The 16548-nt window shown below is 40.0% G+C and overlaps 2 protein-coding genes across 5 annotated transcripts in view; one reads left to right on the forward strand and one right to left on the reverse strand.

Annotated features, from left to right (window-relative positions):
* LOC5518481 (unhealthy ribosome biogenesis protein 2 homolog) overlaps positions 1-14903 on the reverse strand; it is a 40447-nt gene extending 25544 nt beyond the window's left edge. For all 4 annotated transcript variants that reach the window (XM_048734227.1, XM_048734228.1, XM_048734226.1 and 1 more), the window contains exons 1-16: positions 14769-14903; positions 13546-13708; positions 12957-13077; positions 12509-12640; positions 11945-12076; positions 11460-11593; positions 10444-10612; positions 9967-10040; positions 9295-9457; positions 8881-8963; positions 6224-6329; positions 6086-6157; positions 5483-5574; positions 5067-5178; positions 3873-4067; positions 3475-3663 (exon numbers count right to left, since the gene is read on the reverse strand). In XM_048734227.1, coding sequence (XP_048590184.1) covers positions 3475-3663; positions 3873-4067; positions 5067-5178; positions 5483-5574; positions 6086-6157; positions 6224-6329; positions 8881-8963; positions 9295-9457; positions 9967-10040; positions 10444-10612; positions 11460-11593; positions 11945-12076; positions 12509-12640; positions 12957-13077; positions 13546-13708; positions 14769-14802 — 1971 coding nt within the window. In that variant the 5' untranslated portion in view covers positions 14803-14903. The remainder of the gene's footprint in view (positions 1-3474; positions 3664-3872; positions 4068-5066; positions 5179-5482; positions 5575-6085; positions 6158-6223; positions 6330-8880; positions 8964-9294; positions 9458-9966; positions 10041-10443; positions 10613-11459; positions 11594-11944; positions 12077-12508; positions 12641-12956; positions 13078-13545; positions 13709-14768) is intronic.
* Positions 14904-14925: 22 nt separating this feature from the next.
* On the forward strand, positions 14926-16412 carry LOC5518479 (sigma non-opioid intracellular receptor 1). Its single transcript, XM_001638383.3, has 3 exons — positions 14926-15121; positions 15309-15509; positions 15918-16412. The coding sequence occupies exons 1-3, from the start codon at positions 14941-14943 to the stop codon at positions 16235-16237; spliced, it is 702 nt and encodes a 233-aa protein (XP_001638433.2). The 5' UTR covers positions 14926-14940; the 3' UTR covers positions 16238-16412.
* The last annotated feature ends 136 nt before the right edge of the window (positions 16413-16548 follow it).

Genomic DNA, 16548 nt, shown 5'->3' on the forward strand with positions numbered 1-16548 from the left:
CGAATCTCATGCATGCGTAGCCTAGCCTGGGGAAGAATAGAATATCACATAGGGCCATACGGATCTCATGCATGCGTAGCATAGCCTGGGGAAGAATAGACTATCACATAGGGCCATACGAATCTGATGCATGCATAGCCTAGCCTGGGGAAGAATAGACTATCACATAGGGCCATACGAATCTCATGCATGCATAGCCTAGCCTGGGGAAGAATAGACTATCACATAGGGCCATACAAATCTCATGCATGCATAGCATAGCCTGGGGAAGAATAGACTATCACATAGGGCCATACGAATCAGATACATGCATAGCATAGCCTGGAGGAAAATAGAATATCACATAGGGCCATACGAATCTCATGCATGCATAGCCTAGCCTGGGGAAGAATAGACTATCACATAGGGCCATACAAATCAGATACATGCATAGCATAGCCTGGGGAAGAATAGATTATCACATAGGGCCATACGAATCTCATTCATGCATAGCCTAGCCTGGGGAAGAATGGACTATCACATAGGGCCATACGAATCTCATGCATGCATAGCATAGCCTGGAGGAAAATAGAATATCACATAGGGCCATACGAATCTCATGCATGCATAGCCTAGCCTGGGGAAAATAGAATATCACATAGGGCTATACGAATCTCATGCATGCATAGCCTAGCCTGGGGAAGAATAGACTATCACATAGGGCCATACGAATCTCATGCATGCATAGCATAGCCTGGGGAAGAATAGATTATCACATAGGGCCATACGAATCTCATTCATGCATAGCCTAGCCTGGGGAAGAATAGACTATCACATAGGGCCATACGAATCTCATGCATGCATAGCATAGCCTGGAGGAAAATAGAATATCACATAGAGCCATACGAATCTCATGCATGCATAGCCTAGCCTGGGGAAAATAGAATATCACATAGGGCCATAAGAATCTCATGCATGCATAGCCTAGCCTGGGGAAGAATAGAATATCACATAGGGCCATACGAATCTCATGCATGCATAGCCTAGCCTGGGGAAAATAAAATATCACATAGGGCCATACGAATCTCATGCATGCATAGCATAGCCTGGAGGAAAATAGACTATCACATAGGGCCATACGAATCTCATGCATGCATAGCCTAGCCTGGGGAAAATAGACTATCACATAGGGCTATACGAATCTCATGCATGCATAGCCTAGCCTGGGGAAGAATAGACTATCACATAGGGCCATACGAATCTCATGCATGCATAGCATAGCCTGGGGAAGAATAGAATATCACATAGGGCCATATGAATCTCATGCATGCATAGCATAGCCTGGGGAAGAATAGACTATCACACAGGGCCATACGAATCAGATACATGCATAGCATAGCCTGGGGAAAATAGAATATCACATAGGGCCATAAGCATCTCATGCATGCATAGCCTAGCCTGGGGAAGAATAGACTATCACACAGGGCCATACGAATCTCATGTATGCATAGCCTAGCCTGGGGAAGAATAAACTATCACACAGGGCCATACGAATCTCATGCATGCATAGCATAGCCTGGGGAAGAATAGACTATCACATAGGGCCATACGAATCTCATGCATGCATAGCATAGCCTTAAGGAAAATAGAATATCACATAGGGCCATACGAATCAGATACATGCATAGCATAGCCTGGAGGAAAATAGAATATCACATAGAGCCATACGAATCTCATGCATGCATAGCCTAGGCTGGGGAAAATAGAATATCACATAGGGCTATACGAATCTCATGCATGCATAGTCTAGCCTGGGGAAGAATAGACTATCACACAGGGCCATACGAATCTTATGCATGCATAGCCTAGCCTGGGGAAGAATAGACTATCACATAGGGCCATACGAATCTCATGCATGCATAGCCTAGCCTGGGGAAGAATAAACTATCACACAGGGCCATACGAATCTCATGCATGCATAGCATAGCCTGGGGAAGAATAGACTATCACATAGGGCCATACGAATCTCATGCATGCATAGCATAGCCTTAAGGAAAATAGAATATCACATAGGGCCATACGAATCAGATACATGCATAGCATAGCCTGGAGGAAAATAGAATATCACATAGGGCCATACGAATCTCATGCATGCATAGCCTAGGCTGGGGAAAATAGAATATCACATAGGGCCATACGAATCTCATGCATGCATAGCCTAGCCTGGGGAAGAATAGACTATCACATAGGGCCATACGAATCTCATGCATGCATAGCCTAGCCTGGGGAAGAATAGACTATCGCATAGGGCCATACGAATCCCATGCATGCATAGCCTAGCCTGGGGAAGAATAGACTATCACATAGGGCCATACGAATCTCATGCATGCATAGCCTAGCCTGGGGAAGAATAGACTATCACATAGGGCCATACGAATCTCATTCATGCATAGCCTAGCCTGGGGAAGAATAGACTATCACATAGGGCCATACGAATCTCATGCATGCATAGCATAGCCTGGGGAAGAATAGACTATCACATAGGGCCATACGAATCTCATGCATGCATAGCATAGCCTGGGAAAAATAGAATATCACATAGGGCCATACGAATCTCATGCATGCATAGCCTAGCCTGGGGAAGAATAGACTATCACATAGGGCCATACAAATCTCATGCATGCATAGCATAGCCTGGGGAAGAATAGACTATCACATAGTGCCATACGAATCAGATACATGCATAGCCTAGCCTGGGGAAGAATAGACTATCACATAGGGCCATACGAATCTCATGTATGCATAGCCTAGCCTGGGGAAGAATTAACTATCACACAGGGCCATACGAATCTCATGCATGCATAGCATAGCCTGGGGAAGAATAGACTATCACATAGGGCCATACGAATCTCATGCATGCATAGCATAGCCTTAAGGAAAATAGAATATCACATAGGGCCATACGAATCAGATACATGCATAGCATAGCCTGGAGGAAAATAGAATATCACATAGAGCCATACGAATCTTATGCATGCATAGCCTAGGCTGGGGAAAATAGAATATCACATAGGGCTATACGAATCTCATGCATGCATAGCCTAGCCTGGGGAAGAATAGACTATCACACAGGGCCATACAAATCTTATGCATGCATAGCCTAGCCTGGGGAAGAATAGACTATCACATAGGGCCATACGAATCTCATGCATGCATAGCCTAGCCTGGGGAAGAATAAACTATCACACAGGGCCATACGAATCTCATGCATGCATAGCATAGCCTGGGGAAGAATAGACTATCACATAGGGCCATACGAATCTCATGCATGCATAGCATAGCCTTAAGGAAAATAGAATATCACATAGGGCCATACGAATCAGATACATGCATAGCCTAGCCTGGACAAAAATAGAATATCACACAGGACCATACGAATCTTATGCACGCACGGCGCGCGCCGCACTATAAAAACTAGGTGCAATGTTTGCTTACCATAAGATATCTAACTCTTGGATCTTCTTTCTTTCCTCGATACTGAGAAAGCATCACACGCCAGTGATCATCCAGCAACAAGCTGCTTTCCTCCGCATTATTCAGGACGCTGAATCTGGAAAGGAACGCCTCAAGCTCTCGTAGAATTTGCAGAACAACGAGCGAGAAAACTTGCAAAGATACACGGCACTGTAAAGAGTACAAATATGCGCCTCAGAAAATCAATAACCATTCACGAAAGATAGCTACACAGCTAAGAAGAAAGAAACGAGCTGGCAGCAAAAACTGATGAAACAAGATAAGTCCGTTATGACTATGCAATAAAGACCTAATAACTTGGTAAATTTATTATTTTCATGTAATAATGTCGTACAATTAGTCCTTTTAAAAAAAATCACCTTTTTATTAGCCACTTCTGTTTGAGCTTTTATCAAAGGGATGAGTACTTTCTCGACGGATCTCTGGAAGAGTTTAGCCAGCGTAGCAGTGGCCTCCTTGCTCTGCTTGTGCTCAGTGACATCACCAAACGAAGTGTTCAACAGAAAGACTTGCAACAACGACACAACTCGCTCTAGATGATAGAATGCCTCCATCTGGGAAGTTAATTCGATCATTTGATTCAGTGATGTGGAAGACAGAGCAAAAAAAAAAAAAAAAAAAAAACAACAGCAAGTTTTCCCAAAAAAAGGTCTGGTTAACTTCGGTAAGCTTGAATTTTTGCATAGAGGTTCCTAATGTTATGTAAACCAACATATCAAAAAAAGTTGTTTTTGGAATGGATTCGTCTTCAAGATATGAGGCTTGAAGTGCAATTTTCAAATGTTCAAAGTATGAATTCTCCACATTTTCAGGGAGAAGTCTGGCTCTGATCAGAAATTAAGACAACTTTGCTCGCTAATACCTAAATTTCATGCTTCAAAATTTCTTTAAAATTTGGAATTAAGCTTTTGGGCTTGTATGCGGAATCTTGAGCTTATATATTGAGAATTGGAAAATTTCATGCCATTTTTTTTCCTCTGTCGAATTCATGATGGTTTGGAGGGTAGTGGGGCTGGAGGACTATGATGATAATGGCAGTGATAATAAACCCAATCGTCTAACAGTGTTTACAACTTTTTGCCAACCAATGCAGACCATGTGATCACCCAGGGCGCACCCAGGGGCGTGCGCAGCCTATAGGCCTGCAGTCACTGGACTGCAAAAAATTTGGCGATCTTATTTGCATAATGAGGGGAAAAGTCAAATGTTTACTCATTAATTTTTATGTACGTAGTTTTATATATATGATGAGGATAAAAACTAAAATTTTCTTAATCATGATAGTCTACAGATGATTTCCAAACATATTGTTATGTCGTTTAGCGCCACGCAACGACTGAAGTCCTTTTTCAGATCGAGGATGACAGAGGATCGTGTAATATTCTCAAAAGTCTGATGCATTGACGCCAATTTCAAACCCAAAAGCGGAAGCTATGAAATCTTCACGGGGATGCGGGATGAGGGGCCACGCCCTCATTGCTGAATGCTTTGACTGCAACTTGCCCCTGCGTACGCCCCTGGCCCCCCCTGCACATCCTGGTTATGTGTCTTACCTTGGAGCTTGCACTGACTGCAGGAACACACTCATTCTCAATTTCGTCGCACAGCACTGTCCACACCCCCACCACTGAACCAATTGGCAAAGTCTCACAATGAGTGACCAGCCTATAACATTCAAGATTTACTAAAAGGTAAGGAGAATTGGTTGGTGAACCTCAAAATATAAAAATCTAAACAAATAACAAACTAATTAAATAACAAATTCTTACTGTCACATTGATTAGAAAGGAATAGTAGTAAGGAGTTAGGAGAACTGTTGTGTTAAGCTAATCAATATAAATAAAAAAATTACACTTTAAATTTTTTTTTAACACTGTATCCATTCAAGTTATATTAAATAATTAATTCTAACTAACACATCGATTAAGAAGACATAATAAAAAAGTAAGGAGAATTGATTTGCACCTACTCAAGAGTGAATCGTGACAGAAAGCCTTTCCATGGTGTGCTGACGCTGCAGACTTTAAGTGATCCCAACAAATGGTGAACAAATCTGTCGAACTAAAATAAATGTGACCGAATAAGCTGAACATGCAAAACATTTTAAAAAGAATTCTAAATATTTTGCGATAAGCATTATCTGTAAGAATATTTACAACCCTTTCCCAACCCTTTTGAAGTGAAAATATAGGCTCTGTTTCTTTCTTATCCATTATCACATTAAAGAACCTTAGTGAGCCATACCTTGGTTAATGTTTTCATTCCACATTATTAGACAAATTACTGAAATTTCGAGAAAAATAATCTAAAATTGTTTTATTAACTGATGGAATAACAGGTGACCAAGTGTGCTACAGCACATCTGTGTAATGGGCCTCTTATCTTTGGTGAAACGGGTTCTATTCCCGAATCATGGGTAGTATCTTTCTGTTTCTCTGCTCTGAATTTGACTTAAATTGACATAACTATAGTAAGCTCACATGAAGCTTGGGACGTTCCACTGATGCGCTAGCAAACTGAACCACCCGTGATTTCACAATATGTTTTAAGTGGAAGACTTTGAGCTACATACCTGTCTTAATTTAGAGTAAACTTGGACAAGAGAAGTCAAGAAGATATCTTGTGACTCTTCTAATCTCTCATCCTATGGCCAAAAAAAATAGTCAAGAGAGCTACAACTAGTTCATAACTGAAGACTAAAAGAACTCACAAAGTTGCAGTTCATCCAGAATTGCTTGAGAATATCTTGCAGGTGAGGCTCAAGGATTCGGTGGTTCATTTTCAGTAGCATGGTGTGGCAGTCAAACACCTCCACACTACACCAAACAAACAAGAGTGTGAAACAGCGCGAGACAGTGAGTACTAATAGAGAAGTGAGTAAAGTAAGGCAAAAAAGAGAAAGGTATGGTTGAGGAGGGAAGAGGCTGGTGCAAAGCTTCTCTAGCCTGCTCTTATCCTGAAACTCCGGAGAGCTAGCCTGCGTAGTGGCTCAAGTCTCCCTCCCCTTCCCTTGAGCTGCTACGCAGGCTACGGAGAGCCGGCTAGCAGGCTACAGCTTCTCAAGCGTGATAGTCAAGTTAAAACCTATGTCAGGTTTATCTCATTGTAGACAGTGAGTCCCTTGTCTTCTGAGATAAGAGCTGCACTACGGTAAACTATATTGTTGGATGTAAAAGAGCTGCTGGGTACACTGGCACCATCCCCAGCAACAGTAGTAACACACTAACTCACACGACCTTAGACTGCGTGTAACGGTTTTTATCTGTAAACTATGTACAAATGTGAAGCTCATTAAGGGTGTTCTGACATCTGTTGCTAAGGAAAACTGAACATAGCATAAAATCCTTGTAAAAACTAATAAAGGTCTGATATTTGCCAAGTTGACCACCACAAGTGTGCTGACCATTTTGATGGCGCTATCATGTGACGTCATCATGTGACGTCATAGATACAGAAAAAAGCAAATATTTCAAGTAAACTTGCCCAAAAATAAATATTGAATACGTTTTATGAATCTTGACAGACGGACACATAAAGCCAAGAATGCGTTTTAGAAATGATTGAGGAATTATTTTCTAACCATTTTTCAAAGGTCCTGAAATCCAGATTATTTGATATTAGTTGAAGCTCTCGTAAGCGACCACCTTGGGAACTGAGAATTGTGGTCGTTAACGGAGCTGGTCTGAACAATAGGTGTTGGTCGCTTACGGAAGCTTAATTGAAATGGAATCTAAAAGTTATTGTGATAATAACAACGCTGTGATATTTTGGTTTATTGCTTGATTTTAAAAACAGGTATTTGACTTATCATGAGAGTGAGTTGTTTTATTTAATAGCAATTAATTCTACGCAAAACAGCTCGTTATGCTAGTTTATATCGACGACTTAAGCTTTTCGTCACGAGAATATCTTATGCGTCTACGACGATCGCATGGCGTCTTTTGTTACCCGATTTCTAAAGCGTGCAACAAACTAGTGGATGGCTATTGTAACTAAAAAAAGGATAAATCGTGGAGCTGGCAATGGACTAGAGATCCCTTGCATTTACACACTTTCTGGATGTTACGATATGATCGGTCTCCCTGTGGTAGCGCCCGCTAGGAGTCAGCGGACTTGTACAGAGCGAACACTCGACTTGCAATGGCCGAATAAAGACAAGTTCTAAACCCAGCTAGTACAGTAAATATGTACCGAAACACTGGAGACAAAGAAATGTTTGAAATTGAAGTTAGAAAATTGAAATTATGGAACTCTTTAATAGTTTTCTACTGGAAAGGCAGCTTTGAAACATTACAACATTTCCGCTTTATATGTGATTTCAGTATGCATTGGATATGATGTTTATCAGGTGTTGACTGATGCTGTAAAGCCAAAAATCATTGTGGACGCTTACGAGAGCTTAAAAATAAAAGAAAATCTCAGTTGGTGTTTTGAAATTGCGGTCGTTAACGGAGCTGGTCACACCGATAAGTTGGTCGCTTACGAGAGCTTAGAATTACAGAGTTTGTGTGACAATTCAATCGGTGATTCATGATCGTGGTCGTTATCAGGGCTGGTCGCTTACGAGAGCGGTCGCTCAGAGAGCTTAGACTGTATTTTCGTTTCTGTCAGATTAACGCTATATCCATGCTTGGCTATATAAAGGAGGCTTTAATAAAAAAGGAAAACTGGAAAAGTATTTCGTTTTGAAATAATTTTGCAACAATAAAAGCTTTTTTCTAAAAACGCAGAAAGTGAACAAAGCCTGCGCGTGCACAGTCAGCCTGCACAGACACACTGATATCTCACTGATATCTCTGATGATAACATTGAGATGAAGTTTAAAAACAAATTCAAGTGTTTGGTGGTATTTACACTTCTAAGAAATGATATCTGTAATGTCATGATCTAAATTGAAAAAGTATTTTAAAAATTCGGATACAGCAAGCGCTTCTTCAAAATAAGTTTTGAGGGTGCAAGCGTTTGCAACAGATGTTTGCAGCGCGCGCAGGTAGTGAAAATTGAAAACTTGGGCATCACAAACGTTGGCTTGAAAATTTTTGCTAAATGCTCCTTTGATTTTACAAGCATGGGAAATAAGGTCAGGTTGAGATCAACTTAAAGTAAAGTTTTGGGAACTTGGAACACATATTATTTTTGTTTCTTTTACTTCAAGAAAGCTTGCGAATGACGAATTGCGTGTGCACTCAACGCCACCGGGTTAGCAACGTCGTTACTGAGCAACACTAATGTCAGTACACCCTTAAAGAATTTATAATAAGCACTTACACAAACACAATCTACATTTAACTCAGTTGGAGTGTGAAAAAGGCGAGGAAAAAGGGGACAAAACAGAAAGAAATTATTATTTGTGCGAAAGTGGTACACCTTGGTTGATATTCTGTTAGTTGCTTTGTAAACTCTGAGAACCACTTGAGTTGGGCAGCACCACTTGTGTTATCCTCTGCAACCTGAAGAAACAAACACACTTTAATTATAGGGCATACCTTACATATAAAAGGTATTGACAATACAAACAATCAAGCAATAAGGGTCTATCAAAGCCCATCAGCCCAAATGTGAAGTATCAGGTTAATCACAAACAAAGTTAATGTTAATGTCCAGTTGAAATGTCATTTGAAATATATGGATCTGTTCCTATTAGAACTTTACCCACCATGTCATACTGTGCTTGACTTTCATATAGTAAATAAGCTAATGTAGATATGCCTAGATAAAATTACATTTGTAACCTCCTAAGAATAAAGATTAAATCATTCTTATGGTAAGACAAGCACTGACCTGGTACACATCATAGGCATGTAGGGTAGAGAGCATGTCATGAACTAGATGTAGAACTCTTGTATTAGCGATAGCACCAGGATCTGATGGACTTACACCAAGCAGGGCACACAACTCAATGAAGAAATGAAACTCAAATGCTGCAGCTGTATTCTCAATGGAACTATATCAACAAGTGGACAAGTTATTCAGAAACACAATCATTTAAAAATTGCATAAAAAGGGTGAAAGAGCCATGGTATGTTTGCTTGACCGCTCAGTGGTACAGGCTTTGCTTCTTAAGCAAGTCGATCAGGGTTCAAACTACTTTTTTAGAGGTGTAACTTAAAGCTTGCACTGTAAGTATCCCTTGATGCTTGAACGACTATGCTAAATGGCAGTTCCTACTTACAAATATAGCTACAGTAGCAAACCCATAGTTGTGGGACATTTAAGATTAGTCCCTGTAGAAGGTGGAGTCCATCTTTAGTGTCTACAATTGTCTGCATTACCAAAGGGGCATTGACATACCAAGCTGCAATGGCTGTCGTGCGATTTTCAAGTAAAAGAGCTTATGTGTAATGGAATCTCAATAATAATGAAACCACTGGAACCACATGTCAATTTAACACTGAGCTATGTACAATGGAACATTAGTAATAAGGACACTACTGCTTTCAATAAAGATCTTACCGCCTTGCCTTCAGGAACTCCCGTAGTAATTGAGGAAAAAAATTTGCCAAGGGTGTTGATCTGCTGGAGCTTTCCTGTGACAGACACAATAAAACAATTTTATAAGATTCCACTCCTATAACTTCTGACAGGTGGTCAGAATAATATGAACAGTTAGTGCTGCATGGTTGCCTTGCCCAGTTGTTGCTGTTGCTGAGAACCATGAAAGCTCTACCCCCCTTTAGATACCTCTAAATCCAACATTGTACTGTTGAAAAATAAACCATTGTTTGCGTGTGCTTTCTTTAATCACTTAAAATCAACACATCATGTGTCACAAGGGAGGATCGAAAACAGTTATAAAAGATTTCAAGAAGGGGTGTAGCACCATCCCAAACTAGGGGGGGGGGACCACACAATGCCACACTGCCCCACCCACCCCCTTTGATGTACCCCTGTGTAACACACAGGTAACCCAGAAACAGTACAAACACCCACCTTACTCCATGGATCATCAGTTAGAAGAAGCCTAAGGGTTTTAAATAGCTGTATTGGGTAGCTGCCATGATGTGACCTCTTGCTTGGTGAAGTATTGGCATTCTTTACACTGCCTTCTTGGTTGGCAGACAGAGCTCTAAGAGCTGATGGGAACTCTAACAGAGGGTCCCTGAAATAAAGCCCTATTTAGAGAACTGAAATGGTGATAAGGGAAATTACATGCGATAACCAAGATTTGTCTCAAAGGGTGGCAGTGATAAATATCACATACCTTTCAACTCTCCCACATAAGTCTAAAAATTTTGGATCCCTTCTCCTGCTCTCACACTTTAAGCTCCAAATCTCCCGCTTTTTAGCGAGAGCTTCTTAGTGAGAGCTTTCTATACAGCAAACGCCTGCAAGCTTAAACCCACTCCTCCCCCCCAAAAAAATATACCCCACCTCTCCCCCAAAAAGTTCTAAAACCTTAAGATTTTCGGAGGTTGATAGGTTTGATATCATATGGTAAAATGTATAAGTTTTTCACTATCTTTCATTAGAAATGGCATGCTTTCCCATAGAGTTAGTGTTAAGGCTAGGGTCAGGGTTAGGGTGGTTGTCTATATGCGGTTGTCATCTAATGTATGTATATATGGCAAATTCAGAGAAGGTATGAAATGACCAGCTCTTTTGAAGTCAAGGGTGTGTGTGCCCTCCCTGTACATGTCCACCCCTCCCTGCACCCCTGGATTTGAGCCACTACTTTGGAATGTTTAACCATTAAACAATTAAAATAAATATTCTGCAAGATACACCCTTACCATCCTTGGCTATTAGATGCTTTAAATCTGATGTGTAGCAAGGATTTGAGGCGTGTAGTTATTTACACACTTATAGGAGGATTGTTTTACACACTTAGCAGAATTGTTCTCAGCCCCTCTCCCACCCTGGTTTCCCCACCCCCTATTTCAAGGCCATTCCCTGGATAGAGGCCTAAAAAAAAGAGGAATCTCTATGAGCTACATTAATAGTGTTACCTTCTAAACAGTGCATCACCCACACACTCACAGATCTTGGTCTGAATATTGGAAGACGTTGCTTTTTCTGACACAATTTTGTAATGGACTTGCATCATAGGGTTTAGTAGGTGTTCACAGAAGCGCTCAAATAGCTGGGACAAGGCAAAAATAAAATGGGCAAGTAACAATGTCTCTAATGCTAGCAATGCCAGGAATTTGTTTTAAAGTCAGTGAACTTTGTTAAGGCAGAAAAGAATAATATACTTTAGAGAGCCAACCAAAAAAGCAGACCAAACAATGGACTTTGGGGAAGTCTACTTGCTCATTTGAGTGAAGGTGAAGGTAATTCTGAGGATATAATAAGGATTGAATAGTTTCTGGTTTAATTTACATGCCATATCCTTTGAAACTTCATCATCAGTAGATCCTTCAAACATTCCCTACTTCTTTGTATGCAGCTATCAAGAATGCTAATGTTCACTGTATGGTATTTCTCTACCAACCTTCTTGTGATTTGACTGTTTTCTTTGCAAAGGGATATATTTTTGGAGAGAGACTTGTAACAATGATAGAATATCATCTTGCAGATGCACCGATGATGCTGAAGCAAGCAAAACAGAAGACACAAAGTGCACCTGAAAAATCAATTCCATTGCAATGAGTCAAATGGTGACAGTTGTGAGTCCTTGTTTAGCCATTTGTTTGTTTGCAGTTGAGGTGACATGGTTGGCATACCACCAGTCTAATAGTACCCTACAACTTGATTTGATTCCTGTTTTCAACAAGAGCTCAGTTTGTTAGGTTCTGGCCTATGAACCAAGTACTGTATTTTCTGGGTTCTCCAGTTCACCTCTCTTCAAAGAAATTACAATTTTAATCCCTAGCATTGTCCCTACTCAGGCACTACCTTCAGTAGTTAGTCGACATATTAGTTTGCCTGTCTGAGATGAGTGTTAATAAAGCATGTTGCATGGGCGGGGTGATTAGCACATATATGCGTTTTATTATGTACTCATTGGTATTCACATTTTATGATGGGGTTTGAAGAAAAATACTTTTTTACTCACAAAGCTTTCAAACTTGGTAAGCCAAGATGTAGCAAGCTTATCTGATGTAAGAATGAGTATACAACACTGTACCACAGGCTGGAATTCCGGTAATTTATTAGAGGCTTGCTGAGTGAAGAGATCTGTGAATACCTATAATCAAAAGATATGAAAGAATCATTGTTACTTTAACCCAAGGAGAGAAAACTTTGTCTGTTTTAATTTATGATTTAATATTATTATTTGGTGTTAACATTTGTGTGGGTATTTTTGGTTTCATGTGACCTAATGTAGCAATGGAATGGATAATTTTCTTTAAGATTTGAATCAGCATTTAAGATAAAATTCACTGCTGAATTAGATATATTTGGATGATCCTGACCATAAAAGGGTCTAGCTAGGAGGGTTATTATACATGATTATAATAGCTTTCCTAATTTATCTTACATTATTATTCTATTCTGCATACCTGTAACAGATGAGGTTTAATTACCACAGACACTGTTGATATTTGATGAGCTAAATTTTCCAACAGGCTAACAGTAAAGATCCATAAACCTTTAAGAGAGCTTGAAGACTTTTCTGTTGCCCTATAACACAATGAAAATTAACAGAAAACCATGAAGTGAAATGTGTGTTGTGTGTTTAAACTTTTTCCTCCAAACTTTTCAGGTCCAGAAGTAACAGATTTGGAATCTCAGGTAGAGACACACACAGTAAAGGGATACACATATCCATATACTGTAACATTGCAGAGAGTGGCATAATCATTTAAAATAATATTTAATTTCATTTAATATAAAACTGACAATCCAGTATTCTGGATGAAGTTAAAATGCAATGATTAAGTACCCAATAATATTAGCAATACACTTTAAAATTGGTTCCCATTGGTAGGGTACAGAACATCCCAAAATGAAACCATATCATATAAAACACAATCTTCAGGGTTAAATAGGGTTAGGATTTGGGCCTTTGGGCATGATACCTCTATCAGATCTTCTTACTGATTTGCCTCCCCTCCTCAGAAAAAAGAAGGAAGATCTCTTGTAGTATACCTGAAATCTTTCTTGTAGGAATTAATGATTTCCTGGCAAACCCAGTCCAGCAACACCTGATGCTTGTTGGGAATGAAGCATTTATCACTCTGCCAGGCAGAGGATACCAGAGAGATCTTTTCATCTTGAGATATGGATGGGTTTTTCAGCTTTTGGTATACACCTATATTTTACAAATGAGATTGTCAACTTTGGAACTGGGTAAGTCATTCAATCCCGGGTGGTGGTGGGGGGGGGGGGGGGGGGGGGGAGGGGGGTGGTTCTTCAGGTTAAAAGTGATAGGGATGCTCGTCGGAAAATTAAAAATGAAATACTCCTATAAAATAAGCAAAAAATTATCCCCAAAATACCAAAAGCCAGATTTAAGTATCCAATTGTATAAAAAAAAGTCATGAATGACAATGTTTTGTTTAGAAATCGAAGTATTAGAAAATCTAGAAAACGTTGGCTCATAATGCCCTTTTCTGCAAACCCAAAAAATACCATTTGCAGTAGAAAAGCCTATTTTTTTTCAGACCCTCCCCCCCCTAAAAATACCTAAGGCTCTAAAAAATATGACAAGCATCCCCTATCAGGTCAACCCCCGCCCCCCCCCCCCCCCCCCCCCCCCCCCCCCCCAGGGCATTCAATCCTAGGAAAAAAGATATACTGAAGCAAATTGAATTTCATCATGTTTCTGGCTTTGATACCTGCTTTGTTGAGGTATAAACTAGTGTCTGCCACTGAAGAAACAGCAAATGCAGAATACCCGTCCACAAAGTGTTAACAATGGGACCTCACACCTTAATTTCTATAGAACGTGCCAGTAAATATAAGGAAAATGCAAATAAGTGGAGGGGTATTCTGCAGTTAAGCCGAAATATCGGAGCAGGTTTGCCCCCCCTGCAAAAAATCCCCAGCTACCGCCTTGAAGATTTACCTTAAAACTAAAATTTAACATGCCTTTTGCAAACTACATTTGTTTACTTTTACTGTCTCTGGTATTTCAGTTAAAAACATGCATAATTTTGACTTATTTATGCAAAATCCAAGATTCATTTATGTATACAACACGTGAAATTGTAGTGCAAATCTATAGTGTCCAATAATAGGTACGAGTAATGAGTATCTTCTGTAAGGAAAAACTATCACGATCACACGTGGAAGCAAACTTCATAAGTATTATTGACATTTTTTCCTTATTATTTGTCAGAAGAATCGCTTAATCATTTCATTATCGTTACCTTTTGTGACATCCATTTCTATAACGCTTCCCATGATTGAAACGAACTGTTTTCAGCGAATTTTTCCTCACACATGAAAACCTGTTGATCGACCGCCATCTTGTCATTGACCGAGTAGGCCTAGTGATAATAAATCTAATCATTTGTACATAAAGTAGCCTGCTCTTTGGTAATGCCGCTGACACATGGCTCCAAATTCGAAAAACGAAACATGGGTTTCACCAAAAGTTTTATTTTCTTTTGTTTGTGGGCATGTTTGGCCATTTTCTGTGTCAAGTATTGGATGAAAACAAAAACTTATGTTTTTGACGCTAAAGATATATCGGATATCACCAAAAAGCATTTAAAAAGTGGTAAGTAATACTATCACAGGCCATTCAACTGCTAGAGGTACCGTACATGGGATCAACAAACATCATTTACACTTTCTCGTACGTAATTCTGACTCGTTCTATGGAAATCAAGGTATGCATATATGGGCCGACTCCACTCTTAGCCCATTGGTAACCAACCTTTATATGACACCCTTTTATTCTATAGGTGGAAGTCCAGAAAGAATTTTTGGAAAAGTGGCCTTCCATCTTGACCAGGCGTATCCTGGCCATATCTTGCCCGTCCAGGACCAGGAGTGGGTGTTTATGTATGCCGGTGGCTGGAAGGCCTCTATGTGCCTTCTACATGCATCCTTGACTGAGTACATCCTGTTTTTCGGTACTGCGGTAGATACGTCAGGCCACTCAGGTAAGGGACAGATTATTTATTTGCTAAATTTTTTTCCCCAGACAGTTCTGATGATCAATGTTTTTTTTCCAAAGGATGTGGCGTTTTTTTTACCTGTCTCTACTTGCTCTATTTTTTAAGGGCCTGAGCTTTGCTTGATTTTTATTTGTGGATCAGCCACTCCCCCCATCAAATATGAAATGGTCCATTCCTATGGGTCACTTGTTTGAATCAGTTGCCTGAGCTAAAATGAGAGGGAGTAAGAACACCCCTCCCCTGTCAAAAAAGGGGCATGAAACGAAATTTTAGTAGTACACGCTGCATCTTGAAACATAATTTTGGGCATTTTTATTATCACTATAGTTGAGGCATTTTTAGCATAAAACTTCAACCTATATTAACAGGCCTGTATTAATGTTTGCCCTGCAGGGAGGTACTGGGCAAACATTTCTGATACACTGATTTCCGGCAAGTTTACTCAGTGGAAAGAAGGCTCCCTACAAACTACTGTATATAAACCAGGAGACCATGTCATCCATGTACAAGGAGAGGTCACAGTCGTCAGCTGGGAAGCCAATACATGGATGGTGGAATATGGAAGAGGATTCCTGCCCTCTGCTCTTGGATTCACTCTCTCAGACACTGTTTTCAGCTCCCAGGATATTGTACATGTTGGCAAAATTCTCTACTTGTATGCAAAAGCTTTATGGCAGGAATTACTGTTGTTTGGAAATGAACTGAAGTCATAGGTGGCACTTTGCTACCAGTTTTCCTATTTCATTGTAAGTGAATGCTCTGAAAATTCTTAGGACCAAAATATTGTTTTTGCCATTTAATATTCATAGGAAACATTGCCTCTGGTTACTACTTTTATAGCATAAAAGAATGTGTGTTCTTAGGATTGATGCCCCCAGCCCCCAAAAAGGAAAAAGATGATATAAGGGGCAGTCCATTCTCTTACTAGACACCAAATACATCCTGTAGCCAGCATATTAGTCAAGGGGCAGGACTTACAAAAAACTGCATCAGTCAGACATGTGACCAGGATTAGCAGAGGCTG

This window comes from Nematostella vectensis, chromosome 11 (assembly GCF_932526225.1).
Source record: "Nematostella vectensis chromosome 11, jaNemVect1.1, whole genome shotgun sequence".
NCBI lineage: Eukaryota > Metazoa > Cnidaria > Anthozoa > Actiniaria > Edwardsiidae > Nematostella > Nematostella vectensis.